The following is a 24,385-nucleotide window of genomic DNA, read 5'->3' as shown; positions in this document are numbered from 1 at the left end:
GGACTTCTCTCTGAGACTAAATGATAATGAAGCAACAATTAACGGAAAAAGCTTCTCTGGGAATATTTTTTTTTTTAAACAAGAAACTAAAATTTAAATTCATTGAAAAATTCGATTTGGGGTCGCAAGGTCAAGGCTCAGATACTATCAGTCATATATGACAGCATTCCGCTAGTCAGATTAAAGCTTGTCAGCTTAACTCTTTAGTCAAAAATTATTAAACGATCTACAATACTACGTTTGTGATTACACTACTCTCCTATGATAAAAAAAATTAATTTTACTGAGTTTACTCATTAGCCTCAAATTTTTTCAAGAATAAAATATTTAAGCTTTTTTCTGATTTTCTATAAATGTTTTCTTATAATATTCTTGAGATACACTTATGTTGGAGATTTTGTTATGCTTCAAACAGTCAAAAATATTTCCATAGAGTTTGAATTTCATTAAAATTAATTATTTTTTAAAAGTTTGGAATTTGTTTTAGCAACTAGTATCTTTATTTAAATAGTTATATAAAATCAGATCAATTAAGTTACAAAAAATTATATGAATTTTATTATAAATCTACATATCTGTCATATGTCATCACAATAGGAATCATCAGCCTCAATTTGTCTTAAAACAATCGTTTTCTTACGATAATATTTCAATGCAACAAAAACATTAACAATAGTCAGTAAAATCATCACCACAGATCCAATAAAGAGTAAAGTTTCTCCATTAGATTGCTGGTTATCTCCCTTATGAATCATAGCTTCAGCTATTTGAGTTTGATTGACAAGCTCACTACTTAATTCATCGTTAAGTATTTCAAGGCTTGTAAGGTCCTCTTCAGACTTTTTGAGATGTTCTGTCAAATTTTTCAAATTATTTTCCATTTGCTGTTTTATGAATGAGATGTTTTTGAGATCTATGGATAGTTGTAGACGTTCAGAGTTAATAACTTCAAATTTGGTTTTAGTTTCGTTAATTTGAAGCTTAAGTTGATTAATTTCTTGTTCGTATGTTAGAATTTTTAATGAATTATTAGCAATAATATCTGTCAAGTTGTCGTTGTTAATTTCATGAGTGTCGAGGGCTAATTCAAGTTTTGTAGTATTTTGTCGTAATTGTCTTTCAATTTGTTTTTGATTTGATAGTTGATCTTGAAGCTCTTTGAGTGTTTGTTGAGTTTTGATGCTCAAATGTTGAGAATTATTGAATTTTTCAACTAAATCTTGCAATCTTAGTTCTTTTTCATCAAGTTCTAGCTGAAATTTGTCAATTTGTTCTTTAAATGTATTCTCATTTTCAGAAGTTTGAATTGTCATCGTTTTGTATTTTTCTTCTAGTTTTGTCATTTGGTCGACAATTTCACGATTCTTGAAATTCGACTGCTCCAGTTGTGATTTTATTAAATTTAATTGAGTTTGCTTTTCTGCAAGTTGTCCTTTCAATTGATCAATTTTAATTTCGGATTCCCTTACATTTGCTGCTGAATTTGCTATTAGTTCAGTTAAATTGTGAATAGAACTGGTCAATTTTTCAATTTCCATGTCTTTTTCATTTATTTCACTCTTTAACTCATCAACATCCAATGTTAGTTTTGTATTATTAGTTATTATTTCTCGATACTTGATTTTAAGCTTTGAAAGCTCTGCATCTGAGTTGTAACACTTTTGCTTCATCACTGCCATATTTGTAGACATATCGTATTTACTCGACATCCTTTTTGAGTAGCAAATGTTTCCATTCATATCTAAATCTCTTAAATTCTTTAAATTCGCAAATGTTGACTGTCCAATGGCTTTGATCTTATTCCCTTCAAACCAAATAACTTCCAGCAATGGATTAAATTCAAATAAGTCATCATCAAGAACTTCCAAATCATTTGCATCAAGATTAAGGTAACGAAGTTTTGGGAATGACTTAAAATCACTCTGACTCACTTCTTTCAATTTTCCATTTCTAATTCTCATTGCAATTAAATTTTTAAATTTATCAGCTAAATTTGCTGGCATATACTGCATTCTTTTGTCGCGGATCGATAATCCAGTGATGTCATTGTTGTTCTTACCAGAATTATGAGATCCTCGGACTAAATTAATTGCAGTATTTTTTGCAGTTATCATTAAGTTAACTTGAACAACGCATGTATATTGATTAATAAATGCATCAAAATCGTCATTCCTAAATTCACATTGAATATCCACAGCATTGACATTGTTAAATACAAAGAAGATAAGGAGTAATGAGATCAGCTGAGCATTGATCATGACTCTAAAAATAAAAAAAAAAAATCAGAAAATATTTATGAATGATTTGTTTTTGACGAATGTTGTCACAGAAATAAAAAAAGCCTTTAAAAAGATTATACAATTATGAAAAATAAAGTTTAAACATAATTAAAATTACTATTAGTTAACTTCTTGATACTGCTTAAATCACCAATAATTAATAAATTTCTAAATAAATATGATTTACTATAAAGTCGACAAAAGATACAATACCACTTTTCATTAGGTTTAAGCTAAAACAAATTTCATAGAACTTTTTTGAACCTTTGAATATCACAAAAATTGGACTTAAAGAAACTGTTGAAAGTCCTCTTGTTGACAGAATGAAGAAAACTAAATTTAATTGTATATGTTCAATGCAAATTATGAAAAAATTATATTTTATGAAAGTAAAATTTTAAGAATTAAACACCTGTATTAATTTGAACATGTTTATTATTACTTTGAAAATTTCAAAATATTCGGAAAAATTATGACTTATTTTCATTTTCAAATGTTAACTAAAATTTATTAATTATTTAAGATATATTAAAATTAGACAAAAAATAAAGAGATTTAAATTAAACAAAAATAAATGACATTAATTTGATGGTACACTTGCATATTTTTTGTTGTAAATTTCACTTTTTTTCCTTTAATAAAAATTGCAAATAAAATAAAGTTTTCAAATTTTTAATATTTTTTTTGACCTATTCAGTTTCAGTTTTAAAGTTGTACTAAATATGAAATCCACAAAGTGTCACACAGCCACTTACAATGATAGAGAATATTTAATTTATTAGCAATATTTATATATGTTATCAATCACTATTTCCGTTCAACATATTTTAATTCATAAACAATCGCAATCATTCACTTATGATATCAAATGTATAAATATCGCAAAAATTATAAAAACTGTATTTTAGGTTATTGAACAGGTTTTTATTTGAATGGAAATTCGGAAAACCTAATTCTTCAACTGCTTTGTATTAAGGAATAGTTGTTTATCTGAATAAATAATACTAAAGCGTTAAAAAAATATTTGTTTTTCTGTCTAAATTGATCCTAATTACGCCTCTAGTTTCATTATCACTATTGTTTTCATACGAGAAATTGGAACTAATTTTTTAAAGTGTAATTTATTGTAATCAATATAAATTCCGCTTATTTATCACGAGCGAACATAGCTAGTTAATGTTTAGTATTGGACAAGATTAAACAAGTTATTTAACTTGCCCAAATGAATGGATTGTAATAACCAAAGAATCAAATTAATTATACTGGAACATATTATCTGCAAAAAACTTGAACTAAGACTAATAATTGTGTTAATTAGAATTGGCATCATCACAGTACAATTCAAATTATCTCTAACTAATCTAAATCAAACTCATTCAGATAATTAACCTTTTTGATAAAGTTTATGTCAATTTAACATCAGAATCATGTTAAATTCTTCAGTTGTCTACACTACTACAATAATCTCTATTTATGATTAATAAAACCTTATTAACTTTTTCTGTAATTTAAGAAGTATCCCGCTTACTTAAAATGGATTCTGAAGGCTAAAAAAGAAGTAGGAAGAAGAATAATATAAAAAATTGTTAGCTTGTAAATGGGCACTTTAAAATCGCATATTTCTTTTGAAAAGCTAAATTGAATTCATTAAATCCTCGAGCCTTCTAAGTAGCTCCTTTATAGTTCATTTTGACTTATTAAATACTTGATGATATAAAATGTTTTGCAGTTGTATGAATAATTTGTACATAATTTATTCGTAATTAGTTGCTGCTTTATAAATTTTTACCGCTTTTTAAGTTAATCCAAAGGGACAGTAACACGGTAAGAAAAAGTACTAAACCATACTTAATTATAACGGTTAGTTATTCTCAATTTCGCGCACAATCTTGATTACTAATCACAATTACATAATGAAATGTTGGAAAAGAAGTGTAGCATTATATAGATTCTATCATAAATCGCAAAAAGGTAGTCGTCCATTTTAGACCCAGATCCTAATGAATTTTCAACCTATTTAGTAGAAGTCACATTAAACAGCAACAAAGATCTTGATGACTTATTGAAAATTAAAATTTGTCATCTCTCAAATTTCACTTAAACTAATTACTGACATCGCTTAAAAATGCATTGACCACGTGCTCTGAAATTCTATCTACCTTATAAAAAAACCGAAGGAAGCTCTACGGCAAAAAGAAGATTTTGTGATAAATTTACGATCAGTTCTTGCCCATTTTTCTTTGCATTCATAATCGTGACCAATATTGCCTTACAGTTCTTCGATTACATTGAATAATTTTATTGGACAAATTAAGTTGCATGGGAAGATGCGTAACTTTAATTATTCAATTGCCTTATGTCTTTGCATTAACCGCTATATTGAATTGCACGTAGAATGCGGGATAGTTCTATTTATAAGGAGCTGATGCTGTTGAAGTCATCATCAGTTTGTGGCTATTTGTAGAAGAAGAAACAGTTTTTTTACTTGAAAATTCAAAAATGAAGCAAATTTTGGGAGTAAGCTGAACATTATTGATTGAGAAAAATTTTAAAAAGTAGAAAAAAATTAGAAACAAGTTTAAAAAATTGAAAAGTTTAAAAATATAAAAACATTCAATTTAAGTTTTAACTTAACGAATTCTTTAATTTCAGTCAGTAATAGCTATCACAATTATCGCAATTACGATTGATGCAAGATACGTTCAACAATCAAGAGGATCAATCAAACACATAAATAGCGACTTAAGAGAAGATTCAGAACCAATTTATGGAAACAATATTCCAGGTCATGAAGCTCAAATTGTTGATCAATATTTTGAAATTAAACCGAATGTTTCTTACAACTTTGGGTAATTAATCAAAACAATTCTGTATGTATTGTTGTACATTTTTTAAGTTGATTTACAGCTACCTGCAAACCGATCTTCAACGCCGCATGGAACAAGCAACATTCAAAGCAGATCCAGAAAATAATCGATATGTCCTAGAGAAAGTCATTGGTTATTACAAATATCTCCGACCAGATGGGAAATGGCAAAGAGTTGACTATGAAGCTGATGAGAATGGATTCAGACCAATTATTGTTGAAAGTGATGACGAGCCAACAACTGATGAATCTGTTTTTGAACTGTTAAATCGCAATCAAGATGGGAATGATAGTCAGACTGACTCTAGTGTGGAAGCATAGCGTCTTGCTTAACGTCTTAATTAATTTATTTTTATAAAAAAAACATATTTAAATAAATTTTATGTTTTAAAGCTGAATTATTTTGATACAATGTCCACTTTGGTTTCATATGATTTCTATTGTCATGTCATCAAAATTAAGTTGTTCTGTGAATTGGAAAATTTTTGGATAATTTCTTTGTTATTTTGCTGATTGAAAATTGATAATCAATACCGAAAGATAAAAAAAAATAAATTTGCATAAATTTCACCACATACATTTTATTAAATGTCAGCTTCCATTCATTTTAAGTAATCTTCATTTTATTAAGTTCGATCATTTAAAATTCAAGAAGTTGACGTGTACAATCCAAAAATATGTTGCATTTACTTTTATTTATTAAAAATATTAAAGAAAATAATATTTATGGAAGGAGTGTCGAATTAAGAAAGGCACGAACAAGGAAACGACCATTTAGAAGTAGATGTAATTGGTGCTAAACGAATGTTAAGATACTTCAATAAAGAGGCACCCTTTACAATTAAAAGTATTTTTAATAACAAACTTTACAATATTTAAAGCTTCTACGAATCATTCAAAGTTCATTTTAATTAACAATTTTTTAAAAAATTATTGTAGTGAATTTTAATTTCACCGCAATTTTATTTTGAACTCACCATTTCATTGGTAGATGCAAAAAATAAGATAGTGAAATTAAATTTATTGTAAAGTTGCATAAGCATGACTATCGATTTTTTAGTTAACAAACAGAACTTATTGAACTTAAATTTTTCACTATCCAACTTTATTCAAAGGAGAAAATCAATTTGATGATAGGACAGTGTTGCTAGAGTCATGATGTATATCTGTAAGTTGAGATAGCAGTTGTAATTGTTATATCTTTGCAATCAATTGAATGAGATCCATTTTTACATCAATAGGGTCCTGGATCTTTATTTCCACAACAATAAGGATCAATTTCTTCGTTTGGAGAGCAAAATCTTCCTATGCCTCCTTTTGAGCAATAATCTTTATTATCAACACCATTGTGGCAACAATAACGACAGTAACCGCCATTTTACAACAATGAGGTCCAAATCTACCACGAAGACATAGTTTAGCTGTTTTAGTTTCCGGCAATTAATAATCCGCATTCGAAACTCCATTTTTACAGCAATATTTGTTAATTGCACCATTTATGCAGCAGCTAGGTCCTTTCCCACTATTTTCAGAGCAATAAAAATTATTAGCACTCTAGTAAATAAATTTAGTTTAAATTCTACATTTTTGTCACATTCCAAACAACAACCTCTGTGCCATTAAGCAACAGTCTTTGCTATTTCTGCCATTTTAGCAACAATAATCACCTGAAGTTTTTTTTGGACAACACTACAGTAAAAGTTATATTTTTTATCAAGCCACTAGCAATAGCAGCGAAAAGCGGCAAGGGTCAAGATTAGCTTTTTCGCTGTTCTAGTCACACAAATCGGTTTGTGTGATTCGCGATACACAAATTGTGGCTAGGTCCGTTGCAATTATATAGAATTGGTAAAATATTAACTAAAATTATAATTCAGTTTTCATAAATAACATATCCAGGTTGATGAGTTCTGAAACATCTCTTTTGACTGGTGTGGCATCATTTATCATAATTTGTCGATCTTCACCAATTTTCAACAATTCCATGATTGACAATGATTTAAGATTGCTAGATTATTAAAAAAATTTGCATTTTACAAAAATTTAAATAAACATTAAAGTTTTATTAACTTTTTAAATTTTTTTAACCAACAAAAATTATACTTCAACAGGAATTAAATTACTCACAAAATGTAAAATAATCAAATTTCTACTTATCGATTCCTTATTTTTCATTTCTTAATCAATTCAATTACTAGTATTCATGCTATTCGTATTATTGAATGTATGGTTCAGTTCTAGGATGTGCTACAAATCCATTTGTGTCAGCTCTGTATTCAACAATTTGCCATAATCCATCAGGACGAACATATCTGTAAGATCCGATTACATTGTCGAGGGTGGAATTTCCAGTTTCAGGATTGATTGCTACTGTTCCTGCTTCTTGACGTTCTTGAAGGTCGTCTTGCTTGTAGCTGAAACGGAAATTTTAGTTAAATTTTGATTCAGTCTAATTATTTAGAATTAAGAATTGCAGTTTCAAGTGATAAGAATATAAAAAAAAATCTTCAACAACATACCCGAAAACATAATTTCCTTTTTCGTCAGTTTTAAAATGTTCATTGATAATTTTTGCTTGATCACCAGGAATTCCGTTTCCATAAATATGTCCAGGCTGGTGATGTTGTACAATTTCAGAAACATCTCTTTTGATGACTGGAGTGGCTTGAATGACAACAGATGAAACAAGGAGTACAAAAATTGCTACAATATTGGCCATTTTGGGAATTTATATCATAAAAAGTTCAAAAGATTGGCTTGTTTGCCTAAAGAGCTCCAATGAATAACTGATGACGGTTCTTAAAATTCGTCTTCTTTTAAGCGAAAATTTTTCAAGGTACTGATGAATATTTTTAATAACATTGAAAATAAATGAAAGTAAATTTTAATTGTGTGATTGTGAATCATCAACTTATAGATTTTTATTTCAAGTGGAATCAAAAATCATTTGTTTTTTTGTGACGTAGAAGAAGTTAATCGCTGCTTTCATTCTTGTTTGTTTAAATCGTTTTCAACTGTATCACACAGTCTAAAGAGAGAAACTTTTATATTTAGTACCACCTCTTTCAGACCTTTAACGGAAAATTTTCAGATTTTAATTTGTCAACTAATATTTATGTAACACTATAATTAATTCTAACATTAATTTAAGGGTTTTCAATCCCAGAATATCGCATCCCTTATGTTTTTCCGGTCCCGAAATCTCGGGATTGGAGAAACTTCAATTCCAGGATTACAGAAGTAAGAATTCATTTCATGTTGATACAAAAACTTAAACTTTAAAGTTTGAAATTTTCCAAAAATTAAGAATCACATGTTTAAAAATCATGTAGATGTCACCACATATCTGACCTAATAATTTCAACCACATTTTTAGCACTTAAAGTTTAAATTACCGCTTTCACAGTATCAAATAACAAATATTGATCCCGAAAATCTATCGAGATCTGGATATTGCTAAATCTTATTGTTAATGTCTTGACTTTGACTTTGAAAAGACAATTTTTGACAATTTTTTTGACATTAACTTTTCTTTAATTAGTTAAACCACATTTTTGTCTACTTGTCTACTAGAAATGATATTTTGATCCCCACAATTTCTAATAAAACAGTTGGAATTACATTTGCACTATAATATGGCCAAAAACTTATTCTTTATCAAAATCAACAGAATAGTTTTTTTCATCATCCAATCCCGGGGTCAGTTAAAAAATTTGTATTGACTTCTCAACTTCTTGAAAAATTGGGAAACTTTGAGGCTTAGTCGTGACACAGCAGGAAAGGAAAAAAGTACAACAGCGTCCCATCATTAATATAACAGATGACCGCCCTACAGATGGCAGAATTCAAATCCTATTTCGTAAATCGCATATTGCTAAGTGAACCATCAAGGCACTTCTCCCCTAGAGTTTTTAAATGTTTTTAATTATATTATATAAAATTTCATTTTAATTAAATCAATTGATTATTTTTTTATTGAAACAAACAAACAAAAAACAGTTTTTTTAAGGTGCTACTCTACTAGTTGTAGAATATGAATAAAAATTTTAATTCTTTATCAAAAACAAATATTTTACGATGATTTCAATTTAAATTGAAACAATTCCTATTTACTTCAAATTAAACTTAAAATTTCACATAAGTGTAATAAAAATTTAAACATTCAATATTTATAGGTTTTTGTCATTTGTAAACCAATTCTATTACTAGTATTCATGCTATTTGTATTATTGAATGTATGGTTCAGTTCTAGGATGTGCTACAAATCCATTAGTGTCAGCTCTGTATTCAACAATTTGCCATAATCCATCAGGACGAACATATCTGTAAGATCCGATTACATTGTCGAGGGTGGAATTTCCAGTTTCAGGATTGATTGCTACTGTTCCTGCTTCTTGACGTTCTTGAAGATCGTCTTGCTTGTAACTGAAACGGAAATTTTATAGTAAATTTTGATTTTTGAATTTGTTAAATTTGAATTTTTAGAACTAAAAGCGGCATTAAATTGATAAGATAATAAAAAAAATACTACAAATTCTTACCCGAAATTATAATTTCCATTTCCATCAGTATCAAAATGTTCCTCAATAATTTTGGCAGCATGTCCTTCAATTCCGTTACCTAAAACTCTATCAACAGGTACTCCATATGAAGCAGCAACAAAGACGATAAGAACAAAAACTGCTACTAATTTTGCCATTATTTTAAATATTTTTTGAGTCTTTTGGATAAGAAACTTATTTTCAGTAATGTTTAAATGTCGAGATGCAACAATGAACTGATGAGGAATACAGTAAATTCATCTTCTTTTAAACCAAAAGATTCCAAGGTTTGGTCACAATTTTAAGTCTGACGTTGTAAATATGATTAAAAGATAAAATTGCATCGCGGACTTTCAACATCATATTTAATTTTTAATTTTATTTTCTTGGATATTCCTATATTGGAAATATTGAATTTAAATTTATCGTGAGAAATTGTTTTTTTACTTTCTGTCTGTTGACTTATTGAATAAAAAGTTGATAAATCCATGCACATGCTTTGAATGTTTCTTGTTATTTTCTCAAACAGACAAGGATTAAAAAATACTTATGAGTATGCTCACAAAATTGAGCATACTGACTTATATTGATTGAATATACTCATTATATGCGGCATATGCATTGTCTGCTAAGGTTTATATCGAAATTTATAGACTTATAAGTAAAGTAAAACACATTAAAGACTATTAAAAGCAGTTTATGAAAATTAAATGGAATTTAAATGTAATGAAATTGTAAAACATGACTGTTCATTCTTTTTAATCATTAATTATGAGAAAATTGCTTTTTTTACTAAATAAAAAAATTACTGCAGTAACAAGTATAAATTAATTTTAGTACACAAGATAAGCTCCCATAACTACCCTTTTTAGTTCTTAGTTCCTCTCGATTTTTTTTAGTCAAAATAATTTTATCCATCAAGGGTTGGTTAACGAATTAATTAAATTTTAAAATCAACATGATGCATTCCCAATTCTGAAAGACTAAATGAAACAGATTTTACCAATATAATGATTTTAACCACACCTTGTGTTATCAGAAAATCCAAGAAAAATTAATTTTAGGCAAAATGGCGCTCGTGTACTTATTGCGTAAAATTATTCCAAAAAAAAATCGACTTTTTCACACACCGCAACTGTCACGGTAACAAAATTCATATAAAATTTCAGTAAAAAATATCTCCATTTCACCTTTGGCTGTAATGGACATCGGAAAGAGCAAGCAGGAGCTTTATTAATGTAAATAAAATATTTCAACAAAATCTAGCATAAAATAGAAACTATGTATAAAGTTTTAACTAATGTGTAATATTAGTTATTCAAAATTGAACTTTAAAGCAATCTGAAATTTTGATGTTCTCTTTGATATAGCCTATAAAATATTTTTTGTATTTTCGCGCTTACCCCTATCAATTGTCGTTTTTAGTAGTTTGGAACTTAAAAGCTCACAATTCACAATTCACTTTATATAGAGTGGCCAGAAGATTTTGGGAAAAAATCGGAACACTTTTGGAAAAAATCAAGATCCTACAAAGTTTGACACTTTTGAGGTACTTTTGGGCTATTTTGAGTCTTAATATTCAAGTAACTAGTCAAATTACGTTTAAAATTGCAAAAAGCGCAAAAATTGAAAAGTTTGAAAAATTGGGACATTTATATTGAGGCTTTATCAGGACACAGCAGCGTCACGGCAAAAATACAGTAGATGATCGCCCTAACAAATCACTAAGCCGAGTCAACAATCAATAAACATTTATCTTATCCTCAATTAGTCATTTCAGAATAATTTAGAATTCTTCATCAACAGCTATCCCTGCAGCTATCAATGTAAATTAATATTGTTTTATAGATATTTCAGCTCCATTAACAACACTTAACAGTTTACAAAGAAACATCGAATCAGCATGCCTTTATATTTATATCCATGTATACTTTAATATTCTTTTCATGACTATTATTATTATTTATTCTTGTTATGATGGAACTTTGTAATCTTAAAGAAGAAATATTTTCTGCTAATTGGTTTAAGATCAGTAAGCAATAAATTAATGAGCAAATGGATCTTATGAGGATTATAATATTAATTGATTGTGGAAGCTTAAAATTATTGGATTAAGAACTTTTTGATCCATTGTGAATTGGAGGGCGTAATAAAACTGTTTAAAATGTTTATATTCTGGGCTATAACAGGTTTGAACTTATTGAAATGTCCTTCTTTTTAAGAACAATTAGCTTGGAATTTTGATCTAGCCAATTTTTCAACTAATTAGCTGAAACAAAGTTCTGAGCATGTTTTACCTAAAAAATTAGCAAACATAATACACCATCCTAACATTTTATTTATAGAACAGGTTAATCAATATTTTTATCCCATAAAAAAAAAAAATAATTTTAGGCGAAAAAAGTCGGCTTCGCCCTTTGTCAGTCAGGTGATGTAGAATTTTCAAAGCCTTACTTTTGTCAACTTAATATCATTTATTCACTAAAGCTAGAAACAAGTCACTCAGAACCTGTCTAGAAAGAAACGTAACTTCAGTCATTTTTTAATAATTCTATTTGAACCATTTCGTAATAAATGAATAACATTTGAAATAAAAATTCTTACTTAAAACTTGTTTTTACCCCATCCAGTTTATAGAACTTCCATTAATAAATCTTAAATGTAAATCCGACATATTACCATCGATATTGTCTTAAGCTGCATTTTAAAGCGTCAGGGAATTACGAAACATGATCAACTGTAATTTATATTTCACGCGACAAGAATTATCTCATTAATCATCAATGAAATTACTGAACATCTTGCAATATTTTCGATTTACTCAAAAATAAACTTGGTATACAGAAAAGTGAAAGTATTGGATCCAAAATGCAGTTCGTTATTTGCATGCAAAAATAAGTTATATTTCTTTCCTTCTTTTCGCATTCTTATTTTAAAGTTCAAGTGCAGTATGGTAATGATCAGTTGACATTTAAGGTCATAATTACATTACGACAGATTTTTTATGATGATTACCTGATTGCTATTATGCAATCTGATATCTTGCTTGTAGGACTTTTTATTTTCTTCCTTTGGATCGTGAGTCAACAAACGCGATGTATTGTGTTGAATAGTAAAACATAAAACATACTGATTATAGATTAGCATTTTTGGTCTGTTTTAGTTTTAAATTAGTATTCTAATTTTTATTCCTTTTTCTGTCTAATTGGCCTTTTCATTCTTGTTGATATATGATTTAAAACCGATTAGGTCAATGATTGTCAGCTTCTATAATCTGTTTTGTATTTATATCTTTTTTGTCAATCTATATCGAATGATGATATTTTAAAAAATTAAATTATAATTGATACAGACTTAATGCAAACTGGTTTCACGCGATGCATTGTTTTATCTCATGCATTGCACATCTCTATCACACTATCAGCTGGAGGCAATGCCACTTTGGTAGCCAATGTTATCTATTGCACAAGCTCCTGTAAATAAATTCATAAACAAAATCGTTAAAAAAATTCTTTTATTTTAAATTTTCCATTAAAACGTAATAAAATTCTTTAATATTATTTTGAAAAAATGCTCAACAAACTTGTTGATTGTTGTCAATTTCATTAGCCGGTAATTTATTTATCCGCCAAAACAATTCGCTTAACCGACATTGACTAAGCAGAAAAAAAAATTTCACTTCATTTTTAGCTCCCCTCTTTGTAATAAAAGAATTTGTCAAAACAAGGAAAAAAATTGTCTCGTAAAAAATGTCAAATTATAAATTAATCTGTGAAATAAAGATCAACGATGAAATTCCTGTGAAGAAGTATCTATTCACAGATTCAGGAATTCAAGTTTATATTGCTCAGGTTTCATCACCAGTCACGAATTCCTATAAAGCACTTGGTATGTAAAACATCAATTTTTTTTATTTCAATCTTAACTTAGTTTGCTTGATTGATTGATTTTCAATAGCAACGGAAGAAGATAGCGATGATGGACTGCCGCATACGTTAGAACATTTGGTATTTCTTGGCTCCGAAGACTATCCATATAAAGGCGTTTTGGATCTTTTGGCCAATCGATCATTAGCTAATGGAACAAGTAAGTTTTAACATGGCTCAAATTATTTACCTCAAATTTCATAAACACAATTTTTTTTACATCATCAAATTCCAGATGCATGGACAGAAACCGATAACACTGTCTACACTTTAAGTTGTGCTGGTTCTGAAGGATTTCTTCGACTTTTGCCTGTCTATCTTGATCATATATTATTTCCAACTCTTACGAAATCTGGATTTATTACGGAAATTTACTCGGTCACGAAGGAAGGTGAAGACAACGGCGCTGTCTATTGTGAAATGCAGGGTCGAGAAAATTCGGGAGAATCCAGGAGTCATCTAGAGTTGTTGAGGAACATTTATCCTAATCATGGGTATTCAAAGGTGAGATATTACTATACAATATTAAGCTTTTGTTGTTAAATTTATCAAAAAATGCTCCTGATTATTTTCATTTTAATAATGGTTCATTTTAAAGTTATTTATAGTATGTTTACTAACACTTACTTACTTTACTGATAAATTGTGTCCAATGCTTACATTATATGTGCTAAAACTGCCTCTATCACTAGCTACTGCTTCACTAGGAAGTTAGACAAAGTGATATGTTATCCATATTCTTTCTAAAATAATCAATCAGCATACGGTTGTTCAGATTACTTTCATAATATTTACATATATGTGTCATTATGACTGGTTTTTGTACAAACAATAATCATTAACATTTTAAAATTTTATTGATCTGAACAAATATAAGCAGCTGATTTTTTTGAGGTATTTGTGAAAGACAACAATGTTAGTTGATTTTAATTATTTTCTTCTTGTGTTTAACCTCCCTAATTCTTAAATGTATAGATCAGAGCTTAATATTTCCCAAACATTACATTTCAAATTCTATATTACCTAATTTAATAAAATATTTTAACATTTTTTTTAAGGAAACTGGTGGTATCATGAAAAACATCCGAGAAAGCCTTAGTATCGAGAAAATCCGTGACTATCACAAAAAATTCTATCGTGCAGAAAATTTCGCCATCATCATTTGTGGACAAGTTGAAATCGACGAAATTGCCAAATCAATTGGTCCAATTGAAAAAAAAGTCATCGATCGAAAAGATTCTTACCCGAAATTTACCAAACCATGGCAAGTCCTTCCAAAACCTCTTAAAGAGTCAAAGGATATCAAAATTTTATTTCCAAGTGATGAGGAAGAAAGTGGATTAGTTTCTGTTGGCTTTATGGGACCAAAAGCAACCACTGACTTTGAATCATTAACAGCTTGCTACATTTTAATGAAATATCTGTCCGATACATCTGTTTCTCCATTGTGTCAAACTTTCATAGAGATAAGTGAACCATTTGCATCGGAAATTCGCTACAATATTTCCGAAAATTCAATTTCGTTGTTGTACTTTACATTCGAGAATGTTCCAATTGAAAAAATTGATTTTATTTATGAACGATTGCTCCAATTACTCGTTGATATTGCAAATGGTAAAGAGCCACTTGATGAACGTCGAATGAAAATCATTTTCGAAAAATATGTTTTGGAAAGGTTAAGCAGCTTGGAAAATTCACCACATGATGACATTGCTTTTCATATTCTTGGTGACTTCCTTTACGGTGAAAAGACCGAAGACTTCCATAAACGACTTAACGTGACTGAAGTCATCCATAAGCTTGAGAAGAACAGCATTAGTTACTGGACTGATTTACTTCGAAAATTCTTCATCGACAGCAACAGTGTTACTATCAGAGCAGTACCAAGTATCGCTGAAAAGGAAAGACTTGCTAAAGAAGAAACCGAAAGAATTGAAAAACGAAAAATTGAGCTTGGCGAGGACGGACTTGCACAAAAAGGAAAGGAACTCGAAGCAGCATTGGCTGAAAATGATCGAGCACCACCACTTGATATGCTTACATCGATACCAGTTCCAACGACCAAAAGCATCAATTTCCATCACTTGGATGTGATTAGGAAGTTTGATAAAAATTCGAAGGTTGACTTGACCAATTTCCCATTTTATGTCGAAGTCTATGACTTAAAATCCAACTTTATTTACGTGACATTAAGCTTTGATACCAGAAGTGTTCCATTAGAACTTCGAAGCTATTTGCTGCTATTTCTTGATTTGATATTGGAATCACCAGTTAAGAAGGACGGTGAGTTGATTCCATATGAAAATGTCGTTGCTGTTCTTGAAGAGGAAATAATCAGCTATGAAACAAGTCTCGGACTTCAATCAACTAGCCGATTTGGATGTGGTCCATTTTCTAATACTGCTACTTTCCATATGCAAATTGAGGTTAGAAAATTTGAAGTTGCTGTGTCGTGGATGACAAGCTTGATTTTTGATTCTGTTTTTACACCCGAAAGAACTCATATTGTTGGATCTAAATTATTGAATGATGTCGCGACCGCCAAGAGAAATGGATATGATTTGGCAAGAGAAATATCCAAAGCTGTTTATTACAGAAATGACTCGAATGTGCAGCAAAATTCAGTGTTACGACAATACGCATTTTTGAGTGACTTACTTGAGAAGTTGAAGACACCGGAAGGAGAAGAATCGATTCTTAAAAATCTTAATACACTTCGTGATATTTTGATTCCATCATTGTCTCTTCATATAGCTACAAATATATCAAAAGTTAAGGACTTGACAACTCCATTACAACCATTAATTCAGAAGTTTGAGAAACCATCAGAAATTCAAGAACTTGCAATAACTGCCGACTCATCATTGATGAAACCAGAAGGAAATTTGGAACCTGAATATACAGGAACAATTGTTGGAGTTGGATGTATTGAGAGTGGCTTTATGTTCCATACATCGCCAGGTATTACTAGCTTTATGGATCCTGACATGCCAGTCATTCTGCTCTATCTTCAATATTTGTCGCAACTTGAAGGTCCAATGTGGAAGAAAATTCGTAAAAACTCTTATGGCTATAATGCAATTCCTCGACCAAATGAAGGACTTATTGTCTTTTCTTTGTATCGTGCAACAAACATTTACGAAGCATTTAAAGACGCAAAGACAATTGTTGAAGCTCAAGTTGAAGAAAATGCAGATTTTGATCAAACTTTACTCGAATCAGCCAAAAGTTCATTAATTTTCGAAATTATTGAACGTGAAAAAACAGTTGGTGATCTGGTACAGCAAGCAATGTTGAATTCATTTAAAGGAATCTACAAAGACTACAATAAATACCTTGTCGATCAAGTTGCAACCATAACAGTTGAGGATTTACGTCGCATTGGAACCAAATACTTTAAATCAATGTTCGACTCAAAATTAGCAAAGATTGTCATTGTCTGTCATCCAGACAAAGTTGAAGGTATCAAGAAGCAATTCGAAGAATTCGGACATAATTTGAGGGAAAGCACAAGTTTGGAAGCAAGCATTTTAAATTCGTGTTCATGAAGTGCCTCCTGCATCGAAGTGAAAATCATAAATTAATAATTACCAAGTCAATTTTTAACACATTTTTAAATGATTTGTGTCTTTTGTCTTTTAACAAGGAATGTTTTTATTATATTTTGTAGACATTTGAGTGGAATTGACAAAGAAAAATAAAGAAAAATTTAACATACTTTTTCTGTTTAATAATAAGTAATAATGATATAATAGATAAGAAATACATGATCAATTTTTCCTAATTTTTTTAAAAAAATTAATAAAAATTCCTGTTTCGTTTTTAATTAAAAAAAAGTATTTTTATATATTTTGAGGTAAGTATTCAAACAACATCCTTATTTCATATAGAATAGCGTTTACTTTTCCAAGTTCAATTTTATATTATTCGTTTTGATGGATTATTTAAATATAACATTTTTTTCAGCTCTAAACTTTTACTCTTTTAAAACGAAAATTAAAGGTAAAAATCAATTTTTAAAATTGTATTTTTCAATATATTATTGAGGTCAGGAGTGAATCATAAGAAAATTTAAACAACATCCTTATTTCATATAGAATAGCTTGATTCATTCAACATATATTTTGTTAATCATATGTAAATTACACTTCTTACTTATTACAAACAGGATTATTCAAATATGAAATTTTTTTCAGAAAATTTAACTTTTTTTCGGAACATGTAAAAATTTTGATGTAAATCAAAAAATCACAATTTGTTTAATTATTCTACAATTTTACAAAAAATGGATACTCAAATGTGATTTTTTGATAGAACTTCATCATATGATGGCAGATCTGAAATCATAAAAAAAAAATTTTTGGTGTTGTAAATTTAATCAATTTTTAAAATTGCTTTCTAATCACATCAACTCACTCAAATCAATCAAATCATCACTATTGGGCGTCACAGGACATGACGAGTCTGACATGCATTCATCATAGCTCATTGGCGCAAATTCAAATCTTCTTGGTTCCATTACTTCCAACTCATAATCTCGACGATCATCTCTAAAGAGCTGAACAGTTCCTATTCGAATAGGTAACCTTAAAACAGGACTTCTCGTGACTCCAGCTGTCTTTGCTTTAACTTGAACTTCATACGATAACTTTATGATCTCACAATTGTCAATATTTGGTGGAACTTGTGGAATTTTTAAATATTTTACAAAAAGTTTCTTCATGTGTGCTTCAACATCACCACAATAAGCTGATGCTTCTGTTGATTCAACTGTGTGCTGATTGACATTCGGATTTTGTGAGATAAATGTGACAATTTTTTTGAGTGAAACTTTTACATATTTTACATAAACTATAGTACGATTGTCAACTTGTATTCTTATATCCATTATTTGATTTGGAACATAACCTTGTTGTGGAATCATAGCTGTCATGTACAAAAATTTTGATGTGAAATCAATCGCAAAATCTTTTGATGTAACACGCAACAGTGGCCTTGTCATATCCTCAATTGCATTTAAGTCGACAATTTGTTTCACAAAAAATGGATACTCAAATTCCATGTCTGATTTTCCAAATCTTTTGACTAGAACTATCATCTTATATTTAACATAACCTTCTGATAACTGAAAACTTGATGGAAGTGTCGGTGGAAGTTGGTAGAAAAAGTTAAATGAAAATCTGCCTTTTGGAAAAATTTGACCATTTCGAGGTTTATTAAAAAGCAATAGTTTTGTGTTTAAGTGCTCAACTCGTCCACTTAGAGAATGCAGAGAACTTTCGACTGACCAGGAACATTTTGCATAGCCAAGAATTTGACAGCTAACTTCTAAAAAATATCCGAAAAAAATTTTGATTAAATTTTGGATTTGCGACAAAAGCATTAAAAAGAAATTTGCGATGGTACTGAACTTTACATTTTTTTGTGTGAAAATACTAGAAATGTTTTGGAGATTTTTTAGCGATTTTTGAAATTTTTTGGGAATGATAATCGACAAGAGAGTGACATTAAAGGTAGCTTAATAAGACACTTTGTTCGGTCGTTCGGTCGTTCGTTCGTTCGGTCGGCTGTCCACGCTAAAAACTTTTTAACTAGACATCGTAGAGTGCTCGGAATGGTTTTACAAAAACAACAAGTACTATCTCAACAAAACAAGATATGAAAGGATATCTCTAGTTACCGGAAAGTTGCAAGCGAACTTCAACACTCGTCTTGCGTCGCGAAACACCGAATAAACCACAACATAAATTAAAGCAAAACAATTTCAAAATAAAATCAAAAACTAAGTGATGACTAAGTCAGAATTTTAAAAATCTAAATTTTTCATTTTACATAATTAAGTTAAAAATTTAATGAATTTTATTCATTGTTTTACAGTTAATTTAAACGAAAAAAACTCTAAATTAGCGTTCTAATTATTGATTTTAAAGCAAGATTATGCTTACAAATTAAATAATTGTAAAAAATTAAAGAAAAAGTCTCAAATAATGAAGAAAAGTTAATTAAAAACATTTAAGTTTTTCATTGTTTTACTAGAATGTTGTAAACAAACTGAAAACAAAACCAATTTGGAATAATTTTTGAAAAAAATGCTAACTTAAAGCTAATTAGTTTAGCTTTAAACTTCGATTAAATGATTGAAAAAGCTTCATGAACATAATTAAATCGTTTATCTTGATTTAAATGAAGCAACCAAGCTAAAAATCATGAAAAACTAAAAATTTTAAAAGTTTTGATGTTTTTCAAGATGGCGGATTTTTTCCGAAAAATCTTCGAAATATGATTCAAATTTTTATACTTTTAAATTTCAATAACTGATACCAAAAATCAATCTCCTGTGTCCACCTATTTCTCACACATTTAATTGCATTCCAAATTTTTTTTTATCTAAAATTCCACATATCTTTTTTATCACTAAAGATTTTAATAGATAACGGTTTGTTTTCCAAATCTTTGTAAATAACTTTGAAAATGTGGAAAATTGTGAATTCAAAGTTAAGTTTTATTATTTTCCCGCCACAGTCGATTTTAGACCTTAAAATCATTATAATATTGATACCCAAATTTTGATATTTTTTAACATTTTGAAAAATGGATTTTATATGCTAATTCAACTTAAGCCACGATAATTTAAGATATTTTTAAAATATAGCACTCAACGTGAAAAAAAGATTTAATAAAAGGTCACATTTTCACCAACATTTACAAACCATTTATTAAAGATGCATCACTAAACTTTAAGACTACAGCACCACTAAATACTTCACCAGCCGCAAATATTCTATTTTGATTTCTCCGCAGCTCAATTTCGCACTTCATTGATGTGTTTCACTTTGTAGGTTATTGTATCGACTAAAAATAAATAACTGATTTTTGTTTTATGTGTTTATCATTGTACTGATAATGGAAATAAAATGTTTAGATATCCGAATTTTTTTGTCTGTGTTATCAAATGAAGGTGTTAGGTTGAAATTCGGCTTACATTTTGGGTGGTAGATAAAATTTTTCAATAGCAAACTCCCAATTCAATCCAAAGGATATTTTCATTCATTTATTATGTAAAATCGACTAATCGTAAAAAAAAAATAATTGTTGTTAATAAATTGATAAATTTTATTGAAAAAGATGACTCTGGATCTACTTAAAATTTTCGTTAGAATTAATAAGTAAAAATTTCAATCTCTTAGATTTTCAACTTGAAATTTTCAAATATCCCAAAAAAGGTATTTAAATCATAATTAGAAACTCAACTTGAATCCCTAATTTTCCTTCTTCTTTTTATTTTTAACCTAAATAAACCAAAATAAAACTGTCAAGCAAAGGTCCTCGATGAGTATTGTTATCAAACTTTTTTATGTTCAACCTTTCTATATACAACTCAATAATTGATAAAGAAAACAGTTAAAAATATAAAAGATTAGATATCAAGTTGTTAAATAATAAAAAATTTTGTCACTGCTTTTTACCGAAATATATATGAAAAACAATAAAGTGTTGACAAAAATTATTTATTTTCATTTGCACGATATTATCTTGAGTACAATATATATACACAGCTGATGAACATAAAAACAACAGTGTTGACATCAAATGAGAAGCTTAACATGGGAATCGATACGAAGAGCATGCAAATACACGCCATGTAATTTTCGTTATTGTCGATAAAATATATTTTCAATTTTGAATCTCGATTTATTTTTGACTTCGGATCCAACATAAGATCATGACTGCACATTATTAACATCTAATAAGCAAATTTTCATGCAGTCCAAACGTAAACAAAAATTAATGACTCGACAATTTTTTTCGTCTCCTTTATGGCGAAATATTCAAAAGCTCTGAAAGCTTATAAGCCTTTATATCCACAATGTGACCTTCACATTTACTTCTATTTCCAATATTAATCAATTTATCATCACGTCCACACAAGAGTTGTTATATTTTTGTCAGTTTAATGTACATATACGATTAAAACGTGCAACATTCGTTTTCCATTTGGATTGAATCACGAGTGAAATCACATAAACTGAATTATTCGATAAGACGATAGCAAAAATTGTTTAAAGCTTGATAGCAAAAAACCACTTATTGTTTTCATAAATTAATCTAACTTTATTTCAATTCTGATAAGTTCTGACGTCATGACAACAAAATTAAATGAAAATACTTAAAACTTTTTACAGCAATAATAATGATATAAATATATAATAGTAGCTTTTGTGTCAATAATATTGATGATAGTGATATGTTTTATCATGCATGGATATTTTGTGCAGACACACGACTTTTATTGCCCATTTGTGGCTTCACATTGTAATTATTACCAAAATTTCAAATATTTCTTGTAAAATAATGAACATTTAATCTATTTTGCTTCTTCTTCAACCCCCTCAGGAGTAATCGATGTAATCATAATAGCCGGTGCAGTGTCAAAGTTCATTACGCTTGGTGAAAGTGGAGTTTGTGGAATATCAGGAGAAACTGGTGCACATGAGCCATCCGGACTGCCAAGATCAGAAACAGTTACGATTTTGATTCTTGAACAGTGAGCACATGAGCATGTACAGGTACAAACGTTTGAATTGTGTTTTAATGACTGATCAGTGTTGTTTAAATTCAGTGTCAATTTTGTCTTTTTGCCTGTTGATTCTCCTGGTTTTGACACTTCTGGTTTCTTAAGCTCGACACTTCCAATTATAATTGGAATTATTAAAGTTTCTCGTTTTCCAATTTCATTTGTTTTAACACGAATCCATATTCGATAGCAAACCTGAATTAGATCACAATTGTCGATGTCTGGATGGAGTGGTGGAACTTTGATGACCTTGATGAATTCTCGTTTTTCACCAGCTGGGACTTCTTCGCATTCTTCTGTTGCCTCTGTTATGGCCCACTCTTCCTCTTCTTTTTCTAAAGGCTCTTTATTGATGATGCTAGATTAAGTTTGTGAAGAAATAACGGAAAATAATTCATTTTTAATTTAACTTGAACTTCCGTTCGACATTAGTTTATCAAGGAATTTTTTTGAATATATTCAGTTACTCTTAGTCCACAAGATATGATAATATGTAATCTCAAACTCACCTTGCCAGTATAATCTTCTGCACCAGCAAAATATCAATGCCTTTGACATGCACAGTTGATCCATTATCAACCAATAATTTTAAGGTTATGTCCTCTCCACTACAATATCCTCTTTGAGGAATCACAGCTGTCATTACAAAATCTTTGGAAATTCCATTAGCACTTGTAGTTTTTACTTCTCGTGGCTTGTTCAACGAGGGAACAACTTCATTTAAGTCTAACAGTCTAACAAGCTCAATAGGATATTCATACTTTTTGGTTGGACTATTTGGTCGTTGAACTGAAACTTGAATTTTGTATTTTATTGTACATCCAGTCTTTTTCCATCTTGTTAGCTTGCTTGTTGCATTATTTTCAAACTTGAAACTAGACGGTAAATTTTTTGGAAGTAAAAACGAACTTCGAAACTTGTGCATTCCGGTTGTAAAGTCTGCATTTTTAACGACTTCAATTTTCTTGTTAATTAATTCAATACTGCCAGTGAGAAGTTTACCGGTGCTTCCAGGTCGTTGCTTCATGAATTTGTTTTTGGCAATTCCGATAAGATGAAGCGAAACCTCTATTAAAATGAATTTTTTTTATTTAGATAGAAGTAATAATCGATTAATCTGTTTATGTAATATGTAGAGCTTAAAGTCTTCTCCCATTTTGTATGAAAAAATAGATTGAACCAAGTCAACTTCAAGTTCTGTGCAGTAATTTCTTGGAATAATGTGATTAAAAAGTAAAAATAAAAAAGGTTTTATATTCCAACCTTTACTAAGCTTAAATTGGTTTTCATATTTTTTGATTTAACTTTTTTTAAAATTGTATAATTTTTTTAGTCTAAATGTGAAGTATTTAGCAAATTTACAATATTCTAATGAATGTCTAAACCTTAAATAAATCTTACCATCAACTTTAGTAGCCTGCTTAAAATGGAGATCAATTGTCACTTTAACATTATCTCCTGGACTGCAGATTCTCTTACGATTTACAAAATTTGAAAAACTGTTTACAAAATGTAAGTTGCAATGCATTTTTATATATTTTTTATTTCACTTTTTTTCTTAAATTGTCTCTGTACTTTTTTGCAATTTGATAATCTTTAAAATAACGTAACAAATTTTAATATTTACATTTAGTCTCAAAATAATGTCACTAATGGAAAGCAAAATTTAAGACAACTATTTAAAAAAGTTTTTATTATTTGAAAAACTCTTGAATTTTCTTTCAATATTATAAAATCAATTTTAAAAATTTAAAAACAAAATATTTCCTAGAAGTTATAAAAAATTGTCAAAAAACTTCTTTACTCTTCCAAATCTCTCTCAAAAATGTCCATATCAACGACAAAAGTGCAACTTTGGTTATTTTTTGACACAACCAGTTATCGATACAACTGACGGCAATAAACTGATAAGAATTAAAATGTTGTGATAAACGTAAAATGAAAAGAGTAAAAATATGATTTATGGTAGCAGCTCTTAAGAGAAGATTTTTATTGCCTGATTTTATTGATGCTTATTATACTGGTAGCTAATTGATGATGTTGGTGTAAATTTAGCGATTCTAAGTAAATTGATTAAAATAATAAGATATTAACAAAATTTGTAAAATGAGATGGGGGATCACGAAATTTTTGTCATAAATTGAAGATCTAATTAATCTCAAAATTTAATTTTTGAAAAATAGAATAAACATTTTCTA

The 24,385-nt window shown here is 29.1% G+C and overlaps 5 protein-coding genes across 5 annotated transcripts; 1 reads left to right on the top strand and 4 right to left on the bottom strand.

The window, feature by feature from the left end:
* Positions 1-578: 578 nt before the first annotated feature.
* LOC139099308 (uncharacterized protein MCAP_0864-like) lies at positions 579-2,258 on the bottom strand. The gene has a single exon (XM_070651732.1). It carries the CDS (start codon positions 2,256-2,258, stop codon positions 579-581), a length of 1,680 nt encoding a protein of 559 aa, XP_070507833.1.
* A 7,047-nt stretch (positions 2,259-9,305) lies between these two features.
* On the bottom strand, positions 9,306-11,326 carry LOC139099361 (endocuticle structural protein SgAbd-6-like). The gene is made up of 2 exons (XM_070651790.1): positions 9,687-11,326; positions 9,306-9,570 (listed from the first exon to the last, which is right to left on the bottom strand). Exons 1-2 carry the CDS (start codon positions 9,842-9,844, stop codon positions 9,372-9,374), a joined length of 357 nt encoding a protein of 118 aa, XP_070507891.1. The 5' UTR covers positions 9,845-11,326; the 3' UTR covers positions 9,306-9,371.
* A 2,036-nt stretch (positions 11,327-13,362) lies between these two features.
* On the top strand, positions 13,363-17,329 carry LOC139099392 (uncharacterized protein C05D11.1-like). Its single transcript, XM_070651835.1, has 4 exons — positions 13,363-13,574; positions 13,644-13,772; positions 13,848-14,116; positions 14,671-17,329. The coding sequence occupies exons 1-4, from the start codon at positions 13,436-13,438 to the stop codon at positions 17,158-17,160; spliced, it is 3,027 nt and encodes a 1,008-aa protein (XP_070507936.1). The 5' UTR covers positions 13,363-13,435; the 3' UTR covers positions 17,161-17,329.
* Positions 17,330-17,905: 576 nt separating this feature from the next.
* LOC139099307 (arrestin domain-containing protein 2-like) lies at positions 17,906-18,710 on the bottom strand. Its single transcript, XM_070651731.1, has 2 exons — positions 18,029-18,710; positions 17,906-17,949 (listed from the first exon to the last, which is right to left on the bottom strand). The coding sequence occupies exons 1-2, from the start codon at positions 18,708-18,710 to the stop codon at positions 17,906-17,908; spliced, it is 726 nt and encodes a 241-aa protein (XP_070507832.1).
* A 3,007-nt stretch (positions 18,711-21,717) lies between these two features.
* Positions 21,718-23,894, bottom strand: LOC139099292 (arrestin domain-containing protein 2-like). The gene is made up of 3 exons (XM_070651715.1): positions 23,589-23,894; positions 22,697-23,255; positions 21,718-22,545 (listed from the first exon to the last, which is right to left on the bottom strand). Exons 1-3 carry the CDS (start codon positions 23,713-23,715, stop codon positions 21,978-21,980), a joined length of 1,254 nt encoding a protein of 417 aa, XP_070507816.1. The 5' UTR covers positions 23,716-23,894; the 3' UTR covers positions 21,718-21,977.
* Positions 23,895-24,385: the final 491 nt, after the last annotated feature.

This window comes from Chironomus tepperi, unplaced genomic scaffold (genome assembly GCF_022539635.2).
Source record: "Chironomus tepperi strain 1889 unplaced genomic scaffold, CSIRO-AGI_Ctep_v1 contig_467, whole genome shotgun sequence".
Lineage (NCBI taxonomy): Eukaryota > Metazoa > Arthropoda > Insecta > Diptera > Chironomidae > Chironomus > Chironomus tepperi.
Note: the sequence above shows the minus strand (reverse complement) of the source record. Positions and strands in the feature narration are given on the sequence as shown.

Excerpts from the sequence above, each read along its gene's own strand:
- LOC139099308 (XM_070651732.1), bottom strand. The coding sequence starts at position 2,258 with ATGATCAATGCTCAGCTGATCTCATTACTCCTTATCTTCTTTGTATTT.
- LOC139099361 (XM_070651790.1), bottom strand. The coding sequence starts at position 9,844 with ATGGCAAAATTAGTAGCAGTTTTTGTTCTTATCGTCTTTGTTGCTGCT. Across the intron at positions 9,571-9,686 it reads AATGGAAATTATAATTTCGG|TTACAAGCAAGACGATCTTC; the intron begins GTAAGAATTTGT and ends TTTCCGTTTCAG.
- LOC139099392 (XM_070651835.1), top strand. The coding sequence starts at position 13,436 with ATGTCAAATTATAAATTAATCTGTGAAATAAAGATCAACGATGAAATT. Across the intron at positions 13,773-13,847 it reads ATCATTAGCTAATGGAACAA|ATGCATGGACAGAAACCGAT; the intron begins GTAAGTTTTAAC and ends ATCAAATTCCAG. Across the intron at positions 14,117-14,670 it reads CTAATCATGGGTATTCAAAG|GAAACTGGTGGTATCATGAA; the intron begins GTGAGATATTAC and ends ATTTTTTTTAAG.
- LOC139099307 (XM_070651731.1), bottom strand. The coding sequence starts at position 18,710 with ATGATAGTTCTAGTCAAAAGATTTGGAAAATCAGACATGGAATTTGAG. Across the intron at positions 17,950-18,028 it reads TGATGATTTGATTGATTTGA|ATCTGCCATCATATGATGAA; the intron begins GTGAGTTGATGT and ends TTATGATTTCAG.
- LOC139099292 (XM_070651715.1), bottom strand. The coding sequence starts at position 23,715 with ATGCATTGCAACTTACATTTTGTAAACAGTTTTTCAAATTTTGTAAAT. Across the intron at positions 23,256-23,588 it reads GCAGGCTACTAAAGTTGATG|AGGTTTCGCTTCATCTTATC; the intron begins GTAAGATTTATT and ends TCATTTTAATAG. Across the intron at positions 22,546-22,696 it reads CAGAAGATTATACTGGCAAG|CATCATCAATAAAGAGCCTT; the intron begins GTGAGTTTGAGA and ends AACTTAATCTAG.